Consider the following 21,200-nt stretch of genomic DNA (forward strand, 5'->3'; position numbering starts at 1 on the left):
GACCTGGGGTTCTTTCAGTCCCTGGGGCTGCCATGCAGGGCAGGGTTTGGGTAGAAATAGCGTCCTGCTGGGGACAGTCAGTCAGTTCCAGGAAGGATGGACTCCTGTGTGCGATGGCTGTCGAGGAGGTGCAGCTTCCCTGCTGCAGGGTGAAGGGAAAGGGGGGGGGTCCTAGTGCAGGGTACAAGGAGCAGGGGGTGTGGAAAGCAATGCCTGCCCCCAGGAGCTGCACTGGGGGCCTGGAAAGATGCTGGGAGCCCTGGCAACTATGTTAACACCAGCCGGGCAGGAGACTGAGGGCCCCTGGAGGTGTAGGTCAGGGGCCAGCAGCCCAGCGGGGACAGGGTACCAGTGATGTGTGTTTCTGCACAGTTACTGGGAAAGTGACACTGTTCCACGTGTGTTCATCGGGGCTGAGACTCCTGGAGCAAATCTGCGCTATTTAAATTTTTAATCAAAATGGGCAAAAGTTTTGAAAACTTTGCTCTCTGACCTGGAGCTGTGGCTGGAGCTGGGGTGCTTCCGCCCTTCTTAGGGCCCCTGGCCAGGTTCCCTTCCTGGGCCACCTGAAGGTGGCTGCTCACCAGGTGGGGACACAGGCCAGCTGTGTCCCCTCACCCCTGCTCCACCCAGCCCCGCTCTATCTCCTCCTGGTTCCCCTCACCCAGCCCTGGCCCCATGACACAGAAGGGTCATACTCCTGCCTACACGCCGTCCCCCAGGACGGCTCACCCCAATTCTCTAGATGGGGAAACTGAGGCTTGGGTAGACAGTGACTCCCTCAGCATCAGGACTGGAACCCAGGTCCCCTACTTCCCAGAGCACAACTCCTTGGACCCCCCCCCCCCGCCCATTTCCAGGTGAGCTTCCATGGGACAGGTGGCAGGAGAGGGCTGGCCTAGGTTGGTGGCAGGTAAGATGAGTGAGTCCTGGGGAACCCCAGTCTGCCTGCCTGTGTGTGAGATGCCTGCCCCAGGCCCAACGGTCTACCCTTCCCTCAGCCAGAGTGCCTCCCCGCCCCACGCACGCACACACGCACGGAGCTGTCCTCTCCTTTATAAAACTTCACCTTGAAGTCCTCTGCTGGGAGGCCTTACTGAGCAGCTGGTTGGGGTCCGCAGGTGCCCAGCGGGTGGGCAGTCTGAGCTGTGGCCTGTGTGTGTTCTGTGCCCTGCCTGCCTTGTTCCCGCACGGGCCCATACACTCCCCCAGGACAGACAGGGCTGTACCTGTCTCCACAGTTCCCATCTCTGACCCTGCCCTCAGGGTTGGGGATGCCAACCATAGCATTCTGGTTGAGTCCTGGCACAGAGCCCAGGCCATGGGTCCCAGAAGCCAGAGATGGCAGGGCCTGTAGGCACCACATACTTCGAACTTGAACAGGTTGGGAAGCCCACGGCCAGACACATTGGGGATACACTGTGTTTAGAGAGCAGTCTTCTCACGCCTTACTTCTCAGAGCCTTTGACAGCTTATGGGCACTGTGACTCCCGGGACGGAACAAAGGGCACTTGCACTCCAAGCTTGGGAGACCACAGGGTCTACTCAGAGCAGGCAGCACTTGCTGGGAAATTCGGGTCCAGACTCCCTCCCCCAGCGAGACTGAGGTCCGCAGGGCAGAAGGGGCCACTGCAAATTAGAAAAAAGTGCTCATCACCGTCTGGGGGAAATGAACACCAACAGACCAATTTTATCAGAATGGGATCCTTTACTGCCCTCTGCTGGAAATTCTGAGTAAACACACACATTATTACCTACAATGCTGTCTGTATGTGGGATCCGCGGCATACTCTCCCTCAGATGAGTGAGGTGGATGGGGTACTGTTTTTTTTTTTGGTACTGGGGATCGAACTCGGGTCCTTGGGCTTGCACAGCAGGCAGCGGAACCACTGAGCTAAATCCCTGGCCCTGGATGGGGTACTGTTATCTAGTGTGTAACCTGCCCGACCATGCATGGCAGGCCTGGGCTCAAAGTCACACAATCTCAACTTGGGTGTCCCTCATTCCCTTTCTGGCCCAGGGCAGGTTCTGAATTGACTGCCTTGGCCTCAGCCCTGAGGGACAGACCCTTCTGAAAAGGAAGGTAGTCCAGGATCTGGAGCCTGTGTCGCCCCTCGGGCCCTTGTCTAGCCGTGGCCAACTGGAATACCTGCCGCTGGGACAGAGTCCACCAGCGCTCACATAGGGAGGGGAGACTTGAGAGTCGGATTGGATCCAGACCTGGCAGGGGCTCTAACTTGCTGTGGCCTTGGGAGGGTGCTGAGCTTGATCATTTGCAGAGGGTCCCACATCCCTGAACTGACAGTGGCCTCCCTGCCCCCAGCCCTATGGAGTTTGCAGAACAGGACAGTCACTCCTAGTCTCCAAGAAGACAGCAGACTACAACCTGGATTTTTTTTTTATTAGACTAGGAAATATAATTTATTTCATAAAAATTAATTTTGTTACAATAGGAATGTTGAACGTTATTTACAGGTTGTAGTTTACAGAGCGGACAGAGGTGGATTGGGGCCATCCTGGAATGCTGCAGCCCTGGGACATATAACCATGTCACGGCCCATGTAGGGTCCAGCCCTTCATCCCCAGAGCTGTCCCCTGCACCCAGGCTCCCGGCACCTCCTCTCAGAGGACCTGTGAAGGGACTCAGCTCAGCTGGCTGGGGACAGGAGCCCTGGACCATCCAGGAGATGAGGAGGGTCCCAGGCAGAAGGCTGGGCCTGCGAGGAGGCAGAGAGGCACGTAGGAGATATGCGGACCCTGTGGGCGCAGGGAGGGCGAAGCAGGCACAGGGCCTCCAGGGGCGCAGAGGAGGCCACACCCCACACGCAGGCGGGGCAGGTGTGCATGTCCCTGTGGGGGGGGCGCCCTGGTGTGCCTGAGGATAAAAACACACGCACATGCACACACACCAGAGGTGAGAGACAGAACTGTGAGCTTGCCTGCAGGGTCCTGGTGGCACTGAGCTGCTGCTGCCCTGTGGCAGCACCTCAGCAGGTCGGTGGAGTTGGCAAGTGCTTTCTGGGCTTTTCCTATAGAGCTGGACAGTGACCCCAACGGGAGGCTCCGGCCAATCATCCTTGCTCCGGGCCCTTGGAAAGGGCGGGCTGGACCTCAGCAGCCAGTAGCTCCTGTCCTGGCGCTGGTAGGAGGCCATGGCCACCTCAACTTCTGACCATTAGGGTTCCATTTGGAAGGCCAGAAAATGGCGTGTCAGATCCCAAAGGACCTCAGACAACATCTGTGGGGCTTCTTAGGCATAAGAAGTATGCAGATGCCCAGAGAGGGCAGTGGTATGCCTGAGGTCACATGGTGGTTTTGCAGCAGCTGGACCTCCACTCCAGCCTCTCTCCACAGCGCTCATGGTGGAAGCCAGGCAGGGCCTCATCTGCCCTTGGTCAACTTCCACCCAGGAGCCCCTGAGTCCACAACTAGGGAGACAGGCTGGGGACACTGGCTGGGACAGGAGAGTAGACCTTCAAAGGCCGGGTGTGCCCAGGTGGTCCCAGCAGCTTCTCAGGGGCTGCTGGGGTAAGCCCTGGGGCCTGTGTCCAGAGTTTGAGGCATCTGGCACCTGCCTGGCCTCAAATACCAAGGGGTGGCCTCATACCCACTGTGAGATCCTGGTCCCGGTCATTGCCAGCTGGCTCAAAGTGGTTGGGGAATTGACCCTACCCGCTCAGGTGCCCCCTGGAACACTGTGGGTGGGCAGTGTCTGCTCCTTCACCCTGGCCACCCTGCCCATCCAGAAAGGCCACTCCCCAAGCTCCCCGGCCACAGAGGGAGGAGGGCGCAGATCAGAGCTGGGAAGACGAGTTCCACCCCCACTGCCCTCCTGGGTGCTGACTCCAGCTGGCCTGGGTGCCCACACTTCCCACTCCAGCCCTCTTCATCTCCACTCCCAGGAGCACAGAGGAGCCTGGGTGTCTGCTTGTGGCTGGGGAAGGAAGCTCCCTCCTGTCCTCAGGGCCCTTGGCTTTATGAATTCAGCCGACCCTGTCTCACCTGCTCCCTGCACAGATGGGGAAACCGAGGTCTTGTCAGAATTCAGTCCAAGACAGAGTCATTAGCAGCAAAGCATGCCTTGTTCAGTCTCTCCCCCCAACACACATGCACACATGCACACGCGCGCACACACACAAACACGCACACACGCATGCACAAGCTCCCGGCTAAAACCTGAGCACGCCAACTCTCACCCACACTCAGGAAAAAAGTTTTCGTTTTCTTTTTTTTCATTTTCTTTCTTTCTTTCTTTTTTTTTTTTTCTTAAAAAGGACTTATCCAAATATCTGGATAATAAATCATTTGCGTTTCCTAAGAAACTGGGTTTTTCTTTTCCCTTGTGGTTTTGGTGTTTTCCTTCTTCTCTGAGCCTCACTAGTGTCTGAAGCTTTTTTTTTTACCTTCCTTTTCCTTTTCACTGTGGACAGGAGAAAGCAGTTCTGTGGAATTAATTGTACTCGACTCTTTGTGAGGGAAAGGGAGTGAAAGCTTTCCGGGCTCTGGGGGGAGAAACCAGCAGGTGGGGGCGAAGGTGAGAACAGAACTAGAACTAGGGGACCCAGAAGTCACAGGGCAAGTGCGGGAGAAGGGCTGGAGGGAGGGCCACCTCCTGTCCCTAACTGCTGCTGTCACACAGGGTACAAACCAGGAGACGGCATGAGATGAGGGGCTCTGGGCCTCCCAGCAACTGAGCACATGGATTCTCCGAGGCTGGCTGTGGTCTGGTCTTGGTCTGGGGCTCTGGTGGGGAGCAGGAGGAGGAGAGGAGCAACTCCAGCTGTAAGCACTGGACCTCCCCACCCTGCCTCCTGTCTGTTCCTGCCAGCCCGTGGCTCTGGGCGCTAGCAGTCCCCGTCAGTGGCCATGGCCACCAGCATCTCACTCTTGCCCATCTCCTCCAAGGCACTGGCCAGGCTGTTGAGGTCCCCATCATCCTGTTGCAGAGCTTCCCAGAGGTCCAGGATCACACCTGTGGGGCTCGCTTTGGTGGCAAAGTAATTCAGATACCTGGCAGAGGGAAGTGGGGGCATTGGGGCATGCTTAGCACCTCCCAGGAGCCTGCGGGTGAAAAGGCTGTGGGCTTGGGGCCCTGCAGTCCTGGGTGGCCCTGGGCATGTCAGTGTGCCTCGCTGAGCCTCTCAGCCCGTCTCTAACACAGGATCAGAGTGAGTCACCTCCCAACATTGCAGGACCATATCCAACCCGAGCAGACACTGGCACTGGGACTGTCCAAGCCCAGCCACCATGCTCTTCTCTTCCGCCCACCTCTGTTCCCTTCCGATTCGGCCCCACGAACTCCCCTGACAGCAGGAACAGAGCCCCAGCCAGCTCTGCAAGTCCCACTCATTTCCAGGAGGATGTCTTATTCATAGCATCTGCTCAAGGCAGGTCGATGACACATTTTTTCAATAAGTACACAGTCATCACTGCCATCCTAAGTGTTGAGCATCTGCAGTTCTGCAAAAGCTGTTACACTAAGGTACATCCGCTCAGCAAGCGTCTTGGTGCACCTGCTTGGTCCAGCCACTGTGGTGCTGATGGTGGCCACACCTAGCTGGTGTCCGGGCTGCGCCTGATTCTTAGCCCATCCCAGGAGATGAGCGGTGGCCACAGCCTGCCTCCTCACCGGCCAGTGCTCCGAGCATGGTGCTCCTCAAAGGAGACAGCGCAAATGGGAGGCCCAGGACTGGGAGCGCCTGCCTGACCTGGAGCATGAAGGGATGTGGCGTGGCTGACGGTTGGGACACTCACCGGTCCATGGACAGCTTCTGCGCCAACAGACGCCAGTCGTTGCCCCGCGAGTTGGGGGCGTCAAGGCTGTTGCATATCTTCTGGCGGATGGACACTGGGATCTTGAAGGCATAGGGGCCCAGCTGTGTGGTGACAGCGCTGCCAGGGGCAGAGCACAGGGCATCCAGGGAACTAGCAGGTGTCTGGAAGGACAGGGGAAGAGAGAGGGCCACACGACCAGTTGTCAGCTTCTCCAGCCTCCCTGCTGGGACTGCAGGCACACTGGGGCTTGCGTCGTGCCCATCTCCTCTGGGCCTCTCCAGCTGCCCAGGCAAGGGGCTCCTCTCTGAGGGCAAGGGCTACACTATGCAGCCTCATGGTCAGGAGGCCCCAGGAGCCTTGGCCATGGTCTAGACAGTCCATGCTAGCCTGCTGTTATTCACAGGGAAAATGCAGTCTAGAAAGGGGAAGTGACTTGGCCAGGATCACACGGCGGCAAGGGAGCAGCAGAGCTGAGTCCAGACCCAGGCTCGGTGCTTTTCTTGTTTTTGTTTTTGAGACAGGGTCTTTCTAAGCAGTGCAGGCTGGCCCTGAACTCACAGTGATCTTCCTGCCTCGGCCTCCTGAGTGCTGGGATTACAAGTGTGTGCCACCATGCCTGGCTTCAGTGCTTTTTATACTGCACCAAAAGAAGGATCCGGCTTTGTCCTTTTGGGTGACCTGGCTTTTTACAGCTCAGTCTGGACTTACAGGGCTTGAGAGCCATAGCTTGGAAACCCTGACCTGGGTTCAAATCCAGTCTTGCCAGTGGTGTGACCTGGTGCAGAGACCTTCCCTCCCTAACACCTACTGTGCCATCCTGCAGGTGGGCATCAGGACAACCATCCCCTGGTGTTCCGGAATAACATTTTACCACCCAGCACATGCCATGCACCACTCAGGAAATGATGGCTGTTGGCCCAGACTGACCAAGTCCCACCTGCGGCTGGAGCAATGTCTTTAAGGGGACAGAATTTCTGCCCAGATGAAGGGGGAACAAGGAGTCTGAGTGCTGCAGCCCCAGCACCATGGTGTCACAGGCCTCACCTCAGCCAGCGTGGTGTGCAGCTGGAATATCTGGCCTTCCCCCTCCACCTGCCGCACGCAGATCTTGCAGGTGAGCTCGGTGGAGGCCAGGCTGTGCCGCTCCAGGGAGAAGGTGCAGTGCAGGGCCTTCTGGCTGCCACTCCAAATGTGACAGAAAGGAATTTCCTGTGGGAGGGTGGTCAGGGCTGCAGGTGAGGCCAGCCTGGGGCGGGCAGGGGCCTTGGTGGGTGGTCAGGCCCTCGGTTCCACGAGGGTACTGAGAAAGGGGTGGGAGCAGGGGGAGCTCTGAAGATGAGAGTGTGTAGCCTGCGTGTGTCTGGGCTGGAGCACCTCAGGGACTCGATGGTGTCACACACTACAGGGTAGGACAGAAGGATGTGGCCACCAGAGATGAGTGTAGCCAGTCGGCCAGGCATGCACACCCAGATGGAGAGGCCTCTTTGAGGGCCATGGGCACAGGAGACACAGAGTGTGGCAGGGGCAGAAGGGAGAGGGTGGCTGCGGATGGCACAGAGCTCGGGGACGTGTCTGAGGATGGCCAGCAGAGGGAGACAGCGATGGCAACAGAGACAGCGGACAGGGATGCAGCTCAGCGCAGAGCCAGGGAGCTGGCCAGATGGGGGCAGCGGTCCCTCCGCTTCCCGGCTCAGCCCTCACCTGGTACTTGGCCAGCAGCTTGCTCCGCCAGTGAGCATGGGGGATGTCATGCAGGGACAGGCGCAGGTTGTGGTAGCTGTCCTTGAACAGCAGGGGCTTGGGCTCCTCCACCAGGTAGCCCCCCAGCGTCCGCTCCAGCTCCAGCACCTCCTGTGGACCGGCAGTGGAAAGAGGAGCCCGTCACACTTGGCTGGGCACCCTTTTCTGCTGCAAGTTGGGGCCGGGGGCAGGGGCCATCTGGATACAGAGCACAGGATCCACCTGACCCCTTCAGCAGGCACTTTAGATGAATGGATGTGTGGACAGATGAGTGGGTGAACAGGAAAGCGGATGAGTGAATGCAGAGACAGTCCACTCAGGAGTGGACTTACGGATGAATGTTTGGATAGAAGGACTGATGGGGTGCGTGAATGGACAGATGAATGGATAACTGGATGGACAGAAACACAGAAACATGGATATACAAATGGATGGGCATATGAACAGAAGGACACTTGAAAGGAAAGATAAATGGATGGATAGATGGTGGACAGATAAGTGTATGGATAGATGAACAGAAATATGGGTGGATGGATAAATGGATGTAGGCTGAAAAACAAAGGATGCCATCAGGCCAAAATGTGGCCTCGTCCCTCCTGAACTCCACGCCACTCCCTGGCCAAAGGTGGACATCAGCCAACACTGGCCCCCCAGTAGCAGGAGATCCAGGCCACAAGAGTGTTTCCCAGCAGCGTCCACCCCACTGTGGGCCTCCTGGAATTTCAGGCCAAGTGACCCCAGCAGGAGGCGCTCCTTCTCCCCCAGGGCCCTTTCACCCATGTTGCATCAGTTCACACCGTGGAGTCTGAGACAAGTCACATCGGCCTGGGAGACAAGGAGCTGGGAGGGACCAAGCCCAGGGTGGGAGGAGCAGGAGCTCTGCAAAGGACTGCAAGGCTTCATGGAGGGGTGGATGGAAGGACGGAACGTTGCGGCTGGTGGGTGCTACTTGTGTTACGGCTGGTGGCCACATGATGCTCAACACCAGTCCCCTCCCCTTCCCTCCTTTTCTGCCCCAATAACTCCTTGCCTGCCACGACCCCTCCCTCACTTAGGGGCATCACCGCCCATTCTTCTGCACCCAGCATAGCCTGGCTGCCAGCCCTGAGTGCTCCCCTTATCCATCCCACAGCCCTGGTCTGTCCATTCCACCCACGAAACAGTCCAGCCCCCTCTCCTGGCCAAAGTCACTGCCTAATGCCCGGACCCAAGCCCAGCCTCCCAGCCGGCCTCCCTGCTTCTTGTCCATACCCTGCAGCAGAGCCACAGAGGCTCTTTAAAAAGCACCTGTCCGCTAGCATCTTCTGGGTCTACCTCTTGCCACTGGACAGGTTCCAAGGCTCCTGGGAAGCTGATCCCTGCCTGCCTCCCAGGCCACCTCTTCTGCCCTCACGTGCTGACATGTCCCTATGTCCCCTGGGACTTTGCACACACCAAGCAGCACCTTGGCAGCAGCTGCTCTGTCTGCTGGGAATGCCCTTCCCTCTTCACTGCCCTGAGCTCCTGCTTGTCCCCTGGGGCTCACATCTACAGTCAGCCTTCTCAGACCACTCCTCTGGTGCTTCCTAAGCCCTCTGCAGACCTGACTGTCTCCCTCCTCAGGCCTGGAGCCTGGTGTGGCAGGAACCCTGGCCTCATCTCTACCCTGAGGGTCCCACACTGTTTGCACGTGGAGAGGACAGAGGGAGCCTGCAAGGTCCATGCACCTGGGCAGGGGAGGGAAGGCCGGAAGGGACCCTGCAGCTGCCCGGCTAGTGGTAGTGCAACTGCAGCGTGCCAGGCGTGGGCACCTACCTTCAAGGCCACGGGTGTGTCCTCCAGGCAGTAGACCTTGAGGCTGTACTCCAGCGATGTGCAGAGTGCGGGCGCGAAGATGGCCAGCTGGAGCCGCTTGAGGGCTGAGCGGGAGTAGGACTCGCCCATGAACACGTAAGTGCCCAGCTGGTCCAGCAGAACATGGCAGGACCTGGCCTCCAGCTGGCAGTAGCAGGGGGTGTTCAGGGTCTCCTCATCCAGGGTCACCACCTCCTGCGGGATGCAGGAGACAGTCAGCCTCCAGGCTGCGGCAGGAGGAAAAGGGGCTGGGTCTCACCTCCATGGCCCTGCTCCTCACCTCCCAGTGGCCCTGGTGAGCCTGGGTCTTGAGCTGGAAGATCCAGTCACCGGCACTGACTTCGGCGCAGTGCGGCATGGTGAGGATGACAGGGCGGCACAGCAGGAGGCCTGTGGGCCCACAGGTCACCGAGGGGCTCAATACTGTCTGGGTCCCTTCCGAAAGTGGGCTGGGGGCACAGCACAGCGGGGAGGAAGGCAGTGAGGGGTGACCCAAAGAACTCAGCAAGGACCCCCAACTCTGCCTCGGTCTGTCAGAGGGCAGAGGCCGAGGGGATGGATGAAGAGGGCAGAGAAGACGGATAAACCTTGAAGTTGTTCCCAGGGTTTTGCTTTGATGCCGTAACTTTCTCATGGCCAAACCTTTGGGTGCAGTTCCAAAGGTCCTGCACTTTTGGATCAGTCTTGCTAGACACTGCTAAACTGCGCTCCGGAGAGCTGATACCAATCTCTACTCCCAGCAGGCCAGAGAGGGCCGCGTTCCCCAGGCTTTTGGCAGCAAGAGGGAATCATCATTTGAAAAAAATAATCCTTTGAAATTCCTTAATCAAACAAAACAAAACAAAAACCTCCCAACATCTTCTGGCTGTTTTCTTAAAGACTACAAATTAGGTGGAATGTCTCCTCAGAAACTTCTGGTCATCGTGTGTGTGTGTGTGTGTGTGTGTTTGTGTGTGTTTGTGTGTCTGTGTAAGAGAAATAGTGTGTGAATCCCTTGTTCACATTTTGTATCTATGTTTATACTGAGGAGTTCAATTTTTCTTAGTTTATAAAAGCTTTTTACATTGCAAGGTTATTAGCTCTTCATGCTACTTGTAGCCAGTTTGTCAACTGCTGTTCAGCTGTATGGCTTAGGGTGTTGGTTTTGCACATTTTAAATGTGGACATGGTAGGACCAAGACCTTCCCCACAGGAACCCTAACCCGGGGACCAGGCTTAGTGGGGAGGGGACAGTGGAGAGCAGCTGGGCCAGGGCAGGGGCCTCTACTCACAGGCTGCTTTCGGCCTTGTTGATAAGCAGGTACATCTCGTAGAACTTGCCCTGGGGAATGGCTCCATTGGGCACCAGCAGGCTGACCCCTGAGGGGAGAGGGAGGTCAGCAGGCAGGGGCTGAAGGAAGTATGGGGTTAGTGTTTAGGGGAACGGGGATGGGAGGTTGGCACGGCTTGGGGCAGGGACAGATGACACCTGAGCTCTGGTGGTCTCCATCTGGGAGCAGAGAGAGCGGGTCCCAGGGCCAGCTCTATGCCTAGCTCAGGGCATGACTCCGGAACACTCCCAGCTGCTGGGCTCTCAAGGCAAGATGGCAGCTTTGCCCTTCCTGCCCTAGAACCTAGGACAGTGCTCTGTAAGACTGCAGGACCATGTGGGGCTACTCCCTCCCAGTGAACAGATAAGGAAACCAAGGCTTGGAGAGCGGCTGGCCCACAGCTCCCCTGCTCCAGAAGACACAGGCAGGCCCGGGCCTGAGCCTTTAATCAGACCTCTCCATCTTCTATCCCTTCCGGCCCTCCAGCCTTGTTCTCCCCATCTAAGCAAAGGGATGGGAAGCCCTGCCTTATGCTGGTGGGTGCTGGGGCTGCCAAGAGAGAACGTGCCGAGCCAGGGTGACAGGCAAGTGGCGCACCTGTGCCAGGGATGCTCAGCCTCCCACCCAGGCAACCAAAGGTGCCGCTGACACTGCTGCCAGGTTCTCGGGGCAGGCCCAGGAGCTGCTGGGACCCGAGGCTGGTGCTGCGCAGGTGCAGGAAGTGGCTGTCCCGGGAGAGATCACCAGGGTAAGTGCCAGGTGGCAGGACGCCCAGCAGGTCGGTCCCATCAGGCAGGCCAGGCCTGGGCCCAGTGGTGCTGGAGTTGTAGACCTTGATCTTGAGGCCAGGCAGGGGGTCCAGCAGGGGAGAGTTGGTCATAGGGATCTTGTCAGCCGAGTCCTGCAGGGCGTACACCGGCCCTCGGTAGATGCCAGCACTGGCCGTCAGGTCAGGAGGCATGGATGGGTGCAGCAGCTGTGGGTTGCCTGCAGAGGTAGAGTGATGGTCACATGCTGGCCAGTGCCCCTTTGCTCCCGCAGGGCCCTCCTGTCCCACCCAAAAGTCCAGCTGTGAAAGTTCCATGGCCACCCGCTGCAGCAAGCTGGGGGCAAACTCTGGGCAAACTCTGGCACAGCAAACAGCTGTGCCCTCCAGGGGCCCTCAACCAACCCACCATCCCAGGGCATCCTGGGGTCCTTACTGGGCCTCGTGGTCTTGAAGTTGACTGGATGGAAGCCGCCAGTGAGGGCAGCAGATGAGTCAGTGATGTCGGTGTCGAAGTCGCGGCAGTTGCGGCGATACACCACCACCCCCACCGCCATGAGGACTGCCACTACCACGAAGATGGCCACCACGAGGCCTGCATACAGCGCCACATCACCTGAGGCCTCCAGGACTGCAGGTCAGGAAGATACATGAGGCACAGGGCCGAGATGCCAGTGAAGGCTAGGGTCTTGGGGAGGGGCAGGGCTTGGGACAGACTGGCACTGCATGGGGGTCTGAGCCCTGCCACAACAGGCTGGTGACCTCGGGCAAGCCCAGGACCTCTTTGATCCAGTCTCCTCATTAGCAAAATGGCCTCAAACCCCTGCTCTGCTGCCCACTCACCCTCCCAGGGTAGCAATGAGGCAAAAGAACAAACAGGTCCACACCATGAATGAACTCACGGCTCCCTGCTCAGAGGTCTGGGGCCACACAATTTGTGCCACTGCAGCCGAGATTTAAACTATAGGATCTCACACCAGCCTGCAGCCATTTTCATAGGACCAAAGGTCCCGGCTCCCTGAAATCTTCCTGAGTAACCATTCTGACCTGTTCCCATCCTGTGCTCCGAGGGACAGAGGTGGAGATGGGGGTAGGGGTGGGATGAGATGCAGGCCATGGGGTGGCAGGCAGTGAGCAGGTAGCGAGAAGGATGGGGTTGGAAACCCGGAGGCTATGCTTCCCTCCCCACAGCAGGCTGCAGCTGGACATAACTACCCATGACCAAGCAAGAAGGTGGCAAGGTCGAAGAGGCAAGGTCAACAGAACTTTCTATGATGGCCGAACTATTCTCTATCTGTGCAATCCCATATGCAGCCTTTAAATACAAGTGGCTGGTACAACTGAAGAGCTGAATTTTTAAATTGATCTAGTGTAAATTAAGTTAAATATCAATTTTAAGTAGCCACATGTGGCTGAGGGCTACTGCACTGGTAGGCTCAGGCAGAGCCAAGATGGCGGCTGCCAAGAATGGCTGCTTCAGGAAGTACCCAACCATGCTTTCCAGCCCCGAGGGGCTCTCAGAGAGGTAGGCCTGCTTTCCCTGCCTGGTGTCCTCCAAGCCTTTAGGTCAGCCTGAACCCTCCAGAACACAGGACATGGCTGTCCACTCTGAACGTCAGTGTATTTCCTGTACCTGCCTGTTGCCTTCATTCTCGAGCTCCCCTCAGAGGAGCCCCTCAGGCCTGGGCTCCCACCTCTCCGAAGGCTCCTGGCCAAGCAGGGAAATGTCTCTCTCAGCTTTGCTCTGCATCTTAATGTCCTTGCTCACACTGGGGGCCACTTGCCTGGTGATTTATGCTGTCTAATCAGCCACCAGCCTGGTCCCCCAGTGAGCTGGGCTGAGGGCCTCATTGCTGATTTTATGATTTCAGAATTATTTGGAAATTGTGGTTTAATTACCATGGGCCAATCTGCCAAAGAGGCTTTATTGCCCTGATATTACTGCGACGGCAGCAGCCCCATGGGGCTAAGGACAAGGCCTCCCTCAGGAGCCGATGTAGGGCAGTGGCCTGCAGATGGCTCAGGAAGCAGGGCCCAGCTGCTGGGGTACAGGGGTGGGAGGATGTGGTGCTGCCCTGACCATGTCCCAGAGAGGAACGTTGAGGGCACAGGGTTAAAAGGACCAGCCTTGGCCACAAAACTATTTGGGTCCAAATCCTGCCTCTCTTACTTCCTGGCTGGGTCCTTGGGTGAGTTTGTTCTGAGACTCAGTTTCCCATCCTATAACAGGAGGGTCATGAGAGTCCTAGACCCTTTCTGTCAGCCAAAGCCTGTCTGTTCGTGATGGAGGGCGGAGATCCATAGAGCATCAAGTGCAGGGTTGGCACAGGGTTGGCAGTTGGCACTGTCAATTCTTCCTGTTCTGTACCCCACAACCAGGAAAAGCCAGCCAAGGAGAACCAGGGGACCCAGAGGGGAGACAGTCATGAAAGGGGACTTACGGTGACTTTTGGGGTCGCTTAGAGTTCTCTTATCTGTCGAGGGAAATAAAGGGAAAGACAATGAATGACACAGGTGCTAGGGGAAGGATGGCAGAGAAGGCGATGCGGACGTGATGCAGGTGAGATGATGGATGTGGGGTGGCAGAGGCCCTGAGAGCGGCCCCACAGCAGGCCAGGCTCTGAGGCCTGGGGCTGAGTCGGGGTGGTAGTGGGGTCCCTCACCTGGCTCCGGATGCCCCCTACCCAGGGCCCCGAGCTCCTGGGGACTCACTCTGCATGCACAGCCCATCAGTGCAGTTCCTGGAGTCGAGTAACGGCCCAATGCAGTCTCGGCCTCCATTCTGGGGCGGGGGCGCCATGCACTCACGGCTGCGCCACTGGATACACTCAGTGCTGCAGGCCGACCACTTGCTCCACTCCGTCCACGCCCCGTCCACTGTGGGCACGGTGCACATAGTTACAGAGTAACGCACTGACACACACACGTGTCCTGGGTGGGGAGAGGAAGCTGAGACACATGCATGCCATGCTGGGAAACCATGCTGTGCCCACACAGCCCCTTGCCAGCAAGCAGTCAGATGCACCCAGTGGACAAAGAGACACACAGGTCATCGGGACAGCCATAGGCCAGTGCATAATCGTAAGTGCAAAGATACAAGCCCAGGGTGAAGAACACCACACCATCACATCACACAGCCAAAAGGAGACAGCAGAGTCAGATGTACATGGAGATGGGGACTCACAGACCGGAAGAGGAAGACAGAGAGGGGAGACGGCGGTTAGGAGGATCAAGGTCCATGGCCAAGAGCTACACATAGGACACTGGACCCTGGGCCAGAAGAACCCAGGTTGGAGGGGCCAGAGGAGGAGCCCACCCAGTACCACAGCTCAGAGCCTCTGCCTCCATTTCCCCAGCAGCCAGGGCAGGCAGAGCAAGGGGTCAGAGGCGAGAGTGCCTAGCCAGCTTGGGTTGTCAGCTGTGGGCCCTGGGGGTGCTCCTGCCCTGCCCATGCTGGGAGAGGGTGCTGTCCTGCCTCAGCACCATCATGCAAGTGGGATGCTCGGGGAGGGGCTGGGTGTGCAGGCTACTGCCTGGCTGGGCTCCTCACCTGGACACACAGTGGTGCACGCCGTCTTCTGGAAGGCCTGGCCCTCGCAGAAGGCGCCTCCGTTGAGTGGGGTGGGGTTGGTGCAGGTCCGCGTGCGCTTCTGCCAGCCACGCCCACAGCGGTTAGAGCAGGGTGACCAATCTGTCCAGCTGGACCAGCCGCCATTCACTGTAGGGACAGCAGCCGTCAGCAGGTTGGCCTGGCCCTGGGACCTCTGGCCCCCAGCCCACACCCACCTGATGGCCCTCTGCTGAGACCTGACTTGCAGTGAAGCCCTCTCCTGGCTGCAGGTATTTGGACACCAGCATGCAGCCCTGCGCTGTCACCATCAGTGCAGAAAGGACATGAAGGTCACTGCCTCATCCTGGACCCACCCAGAGTGACGAGGTTCCAGAGAGGGCCAGCACTTGTCAGGGTGCTCTGGTGTGTGATGGGGACCTGGACTCAGGCTGGGGCCCTTTTTATAACATCCCATAGCCCCTGCAGCTGTGGCTCTGCCCTCCTCACCCCTGGGCCAGGGGAACAGCAGAGGACGGCACTCAGGACTGGGCAGCAGCCCCCGCTCCCCTGGGTGATGAGGACCTGACCTTCCTCTTCTCCTTTAGACACCCAAGGGGCCCCGAGAAGGGGGCAGTGCCCTGGCTGGGCACCCAGGAATGGCTCACTTGGCCACTTTTTGCTGTGTGACCTCAGTCAATTGACTTCTCACCCTGCTGGGGTCCTTTTGGCACCCTGGGCAGGGCGGGGTGGAGCAGATGTGTAGCCCCAGCCCCTCCCCCCACCCCCACCCCAGCACCCCACCGTAGACGATGACAGTGGCTGTGGTGCTCCGACGCTTGGCCACGATGTTCTTGGCCACACAGGTGTAGTTGGCGGTGTCTGACAGTCGGGCCTGGCGGACGATGAGGTTGTGGTCGATGGTGAGCAGGAAGTTGGTGTCCTGGGTGGGGTCGATGACATCCTCATTCTTGAGCCACTCCACCTGTGGGAGTGGATGGGGCGCTGCGGACTCAGGGTCTCCTCCCCTGTGGCAAGGGATGAGCCCACTGCAGAAAGGAGGACAGCTGAGGGGGGACAGAATGGCAGCTTACCACATCACAGTGGTGACACCCCAGGCAGGACCTCCACAGGGCCATACTGTGGCTGAGTGGGGGTGCTCACCACATAGGGCCCAATGTGCCAGCTGTGTGATGGGGACCCAATAGCATCTGCCCCCCAGGGCTGCAGGGAGGACACGGTTGGCTCAGGTAAGCACCAAGCATGCAGTAGTTGGCAGTTCCTGTCCTCACTGTCAAACCCAGGCTGGGGATTAGGAGCGTGGCTCCTGGGGTCAAATCCCAGCTTTTCGCTCACTAGCCGCTCTCCCTGAGCAACACCCTGCCACCCCCAGCGATGGTTTCCAGCTGCACAGGAGCGACATCATCTGCCCTGCCAGGCTGCCATGAAGACCAGTGTGTCTTGGCCCATCCTACATGACACACTGTTTCCAGAGGAGGCCTGGGCTGAGGGAAGGCTGAGCCATTAGGGCGAGGTTTTGGGGTGACACAAGGCTGATCCCCCATGGGAAGCCAGTTCTCCCAGCTCCGGGCCCCAGGGGCAAATGGACATGGCCCCCTGTCCCCGGCTCTAATTCCTGGACCACTGAGCAGGGGTATGAGGGGGAAGGGGAGTATGCTCGCTACTCGAGGAAGGATGGTGAGAGGGGATAGACGGGGCACTGCTGAGGGATTCAAAGGCTAAGGCAAGGAGTCGTCGGTCTATGGACTGGTGTGCACTTGGACATGCACATGAGACCCCTGGGCGTCCTGATGCTGGGCCTTGGGTTCTAGGCAGGGACAGGGAGTGTTGGGGGCAGGACCTGGGGCCCTGCCGGCATCTGGTCTGAGCTGAGCCTGTAGAGGTGGCCAACCCTTCTCATCCCAAGCTTCGCTCTCCCTGTCTGTGACTAGGGGGGGGCTCTGGGAGGCTGTGGCATCATGGCTGGTGGTGAGTACCAGGCCAGCTGGCCTCCACCTTGCCTGGTGTTCCCCACACCCTGCTCACCTCAGCCACTGGTATTCCCTCTGGCGGGCGACACTGCAGGAGGAGCTCGTGGTCCAGGGGCACTTCCTTGCCCAGGGGCTCCTGGTCAAAGTTCTTGCGCAGGTCTGGGAGAAAGAAGTAAGAGGGTCAAGAGGAGCAATCAGGTAGGGGCAGAATAAAGACCTTCAGTGCCCGCTGTGGCCACAGGGGGACAGTGAACACCGAGGAGCTGTTCTGGGACACCGGGCCTTCACCTGGGCAGGTTCTGTTCTGTGTAGCTAGGGGAACAGGGTTCCCTCCCTGACTCTGGGATCTTTCACTCACAGTGGCCCAGTGTGCAAGGAGGCTGCAAGCTTCCTTGTATGGGTGAAAACGGCCTTTAGAAATCTGATACAGGAACCCGTCTAAGCTGCACCAGGGTCCGAAGTGGGCATCTTTGGCCAGGCATGTGGAAGGCTCTAAAGGTGTGGAAATCCCTCTTGGGCATCCATGGAGAAGGCCGGGATGGGGGTTGGGGCGGGGTGTCAGGGAGACATACAGGCGATGCGGACGTAGGCCCGGCGACTCTTGGTGGTGCCCGCAGAGCTCCAGGCCACGCACTGGCACCAGTAGTCCTCCAGCCCGAAGAGCTCCTCCACCTGCTGCCGGGACACCTGGATCTGCACATCTCGCACCCGCAGGCCTGGGGGAGGACAGCACTGTCGGGGAGGGGGCCGGGCACACACCACACCCGGCCCTCCTTCCAATTCAGATCACAGCCAAAGCCCTCCAGGCCCCGCAGCTCCACCCCACAGGGCGCCTTCCAGGTGGTCACAGAGCCCTGCCCGGACTCCCTTCCTTCACTCTGTGCCTGATGCACTCCCAGTCACCCTCAGTGTCTGGCTAGGCCTCACTTCCGGAAGGAAGCTCCCAACATGCCACTCCCTCCGGCTCTCAGGACATGGCCAGCACTGCCACTGCACAGTGACTGTACCCATGACAGGCACCAGTACCACTGTTTGTATTTACTTTTGTGGTTTTTTTGAGGCAGGGTCTCACTATACAATTCAGGCTGGCCCTGAACCCATGGCAATCCTCCTGCCTCAGGCTCCCACATTCTGGGATTATCGGCGCACACCCCTTGATTAGTTATCTGTATGATCTGGATGTGCTCTGTGCTGACTGTCCTGCCCAGGCTGTGGCTCAGGGCCTGGTGCAGAAAGAGACTGGATGTGGTATGGCTCCTTCACTGGACCACTGGGTCTCCCGGCCCAGGCAGGGGTCACCTTTCTGGCTTGGGAAAGGAGTGGACCCATGTGGAGCTCTTCCCGAAGTTTGGAGGAAGACCAGGCCTCCTCTTCCAGGGAGCCTCCCTGACTGCTCAGCCTTACAATTCCCAAGGCTGCGTCCTTTGTCACGGTGCGTCCTGTCTCATCCTCTCATTGCACACAGGTTGTCCAGCGCCTCAAGAGCAGGACTGTGCACACTGTGCTTCTGTAACCTGGCCCAGGTTAGAGGACTGGCCCCACCCTCACTGGCCTCCAGTAAGTCACTTGTCCCCTCTGAGCCTCAGTTCCCTCACCGAAGTAAAACACACAGGGTAAATGCCAAGTCACTCGTGGTGAGTACTGTGCCACGGCACCCAGCCCAGGCTGGGTAGTAAGTACTTGCCTCCAGCAAATAATTTGGCTCTCATCTCGTCTTTTTTTTTGTTTAGAGAACTGAGGCCAGAGAGGGCAGGTGGCAGGCCTAGAGTCCCCCAGCAAGCTGCCAGCATAGTGGGACCAGTTCACTGGTGTCTCCCCCCAGCTTAGAGCTCTGTCCTGGCAGCCAAAGGCTCATGCACCAAGGGCTTTGGTGTTTGGAGGTGGCAGGATCACGGGGTGCTGAGCCCTCCATGGATGAATTCACAAGTTGCTCACTGAGTGGGTGGGGCCCAGCAGCGGGAAGCAGCTTATTGGGGTGTGACTTTGAAAGTGGATTTGAGCTGACATGGTGGCACACAACTGTAACCTCAGCACTCTGGGAGGCAGAGGCAGGAGGATTGCAAATTTGAGTCCAGTCTAGGCTACTCAGAAACTCGGTGAGACCCTGTCTCAAAATAAAATCAGGCTGCAGATGTAGCCCAGTGTGAAGGCCCTGGGTTCGAACCCTAGTCTGGCACCAAAGGGGAGGAGCTGCCCAGGGGGTTTTGCCAGGAGGGTCCCTCTCACCGGCTTCCACCTGGGCAGGAGCAGCAGTGCTCGAGAGCAGGAGGGAGAGAAGCCACCGGCCCAAGAGCTGGACACCTTGCCCACGGCCACCTGCCAGAGAGGCAGAAGATGAGGATGGGGCTCTGGGGCCTCCCAAGCATGATGGCAGGGGCTGAGTGGCTGTCCCTCCCATCCTGACACTGCTGTCTTCCTCTGCTTTCAGGGCCGAGCACCAGGACAGGGGCGCTCATGGCTGCCGAGTCTGGCACGCCAGCCACTGTCCAGCTCGGGCCGCTATGGGGACAGCAGTGCCCATCCTTCCACCTGGCAGGCCCAGTGCGCCTGTGGAGCAGGAACCATGTCACTGACAACCAGGAAGCATCATGGTGGTGGGGGCGGGCGGCAGGCACACAGTCCCCTTGCTTTGCCTGGGCCCCCAAGCTGACATCTGATCCCGGTGGGCTAAGGGAAGGGGCAAGGACTGGCTGTGAGAGAAGACAGAGAGAGAGGCCACAAGAAGCCCAGAAAGAGGCAGCCTCCATGCTGCTCCATCCTCACTGGGACGGACCTGCGGCTCAGGGAGGCTGAGTGACCTCCCCAAAGTCACACAGCCAGGGAGCGAGAGCATCTGGATGGGGAGTTAGGCTTCCTTTTAGATTTTGGGTAACAGTGGGACTACAAATCTATTTAAAAAATTATTTTAAAATTGTGGTAAAATGTATATAACTTGCTATTTTAACAATTTTTAAATACCCAGTTCAATGGCTTTAAGTACATTCTGGAGTGGTTTTGTCTGAATGGATCCAAAATTTGGGCTTTTTGTGGCAAGAGAAATTGAAAGAGAGAAGAAAGGGAGAAAGAGATATAGGAAGAGATAGAGAGAGAGAGAGGAGAGAGAAAAAGAACAAAAGTGGGGAGGCAGAGAGAGAGAGAGAGAGAGAGACAGACAGACAGACAGACAGAAAGATCTGTGTTGTTGTCTGAGACAGGGACTCACTTTGTAGCCCAGGCTGGCCCTGAACTTGAGGCCATCTTCCTGCTTCCCTTATAGATGTCGCCACCACACACAATTTAAGACAAACATAAAGTGAGAGACACACAGAGGCCACTGGGATGAGAAGGGACGGCAAGCCAAAGAGAGCAAAATAAGAGCTGAAACGGAGAATGCCCGTGTGGCTCCTCCCGTGCCCAGCGTGCCCACCGAAGGCCTGGCTGCACCCCATCTTGAACAAAGACCTACTTAGTATTATGGGGTCAAGCATCCCAAAACCAAATCGGAAACACTTCGCAAATCAAAATTGCCTGAGTGCTGACACGACACTCGGAAAGTTTTGGAGCATTTTGAATTTGGGGTTTTTGGATTAAGGATACTTAACCGGTAAAGTCTATTCAAACCCCAGATCCAGAAAACTCTGAAATCTGAAAGACTTCTGGTCCCAAGCATATGAGTAAGTGATGTCCAACCTGTATTAACCTTTTTTGGGGTACCTAACCTCCTAACTTCCCATCCCTCCTTTCTTTTCTCCTTCTGCAGTGCAGGAATTGAACCCAGGGCCTTTGCACTGAGCCACATCCTCAGCCCTTTTTGTTTTATACTTTGCGACAGGGTCTCATTAAGTCACTAAGTTGCCCAGGCTGGGCCCGAACTCATGATCCTCCTGCCCCAGGTTCCCCAAGTGCTGGGATTAGAGGCATGCACCATCACATTTGGCTAACGATTTATTTCTAGAGGAACGGTATCATGGTTGTGAATGGAAAACAGCATCACTCTCCACAGAGAAGGCCTGTAAAAGTAAGGACGGTAATGAACTCTGCTTTGGTGGAGCAAGCGTGGGTGTGGGGCAGAGGCCTGCTCCCCTTTGCTAAACTGGGGATTTGTAGCCATGGGAGGGCTGAAGAATCTGAGTTCCCCACTGGAACTTGCTCCCTGCTCCAATCAAAAGGACAGAAAGAAAATGGCAAAGGGAACAAGCACTCAGCAAGGGACTCGGTGCTGTTGAAGGCAGTGGCCATGGTCACCGAGGGCCTGGCTG

The 21,200-nt window shown here is 57.7% G+C and overlaps 1 protein-coding gene across 2 annotated transcripts in view; it reads right to left on the reverse strand.

The window, feature by feature from the left end:
• Nucleotides 1–4,176: 4,176 nt before the first annotated feature.
• Unc5b (unc-5 netrin receptor B) overlaps nt 4,177–21,200 on the reverse strand; it is a 75,246-nt gene continuing 58,222 nt past the window's right edge. The window contains exons 3-17 of one of the 2 annotated variants that reach the window (XM_004846221.4): nt 17,535–17,678; nt 17,018–17,121; nt 15,776–15,956; nt 14,975–15,142; nt 14,137–14,301; nt 13,866–13,898; nt 11,861–12,055; nt 11,256–11,645; nt 10,620–10,707; nt 9,629–9,797; nt 9,310–9,543; nt 7,477–7,626; nt 6,820–6,984; nt 5,755–5,936; nt 4,177–5,010 (exon numbers count right to left, since the gene is read on the reverse strand). In XM_004846221.4, coding sequence (XP_004846278.1) covers nt 4,845–5,010; nt 5,755–5,936; nt 6,820–6,984; nt 7,477–7,626; nt 9,310–9,543; nt 9,629–9,797; nt 10,620–10,707; nt 11,256–11,645; nt 11,861–12,055; nt 13,866–13,898; nt 14,137–14,301; nt 14,975–15,142; nt 15,776–15,956; nt 17,018–17,121; nt 17,535–17,678 — 2,534 coding nt within the window. In that variant the 3' untranslated portion in view covers nt 4,177–4,844. The remainder of the gene's footprint in view (nt 5,011–5,754; nt 5,937–6,819; nt 6,985–7,476; nt 7,627–9,309; nt 9,544–9,628; nt 9,798–10,619; nt 10,708–11,255; nt 11,646–11,860; nt 12,056–13,865; nt 13,899–14,136; nt 14,302–14,974; nt 15,143–15,775; nt 15,957–17,017; nt 17,122–17,534; nt 17,679–21,200) is intronic. The other variant, XM_004846222.4, reaches the window with a different exon arrangement.

The sequence above is a fragment of the Heterocephalus glaber genome, unplaced genomic scaffold (genome assembly GCF_053883595.1).
Source record: "Heterocephalus glaber isolate CG9 unplaced genomic scaffold, H.glaber_assembly_v1.0 deba00001497, whole genome shotgun sequence".
Taxonomy (NCBI): Eukaryota; Metazoa; Chordata; class Mammalia; order Rodentia; family Bathyergidae; genus Heterocephalus; species Heterocephalus glaber.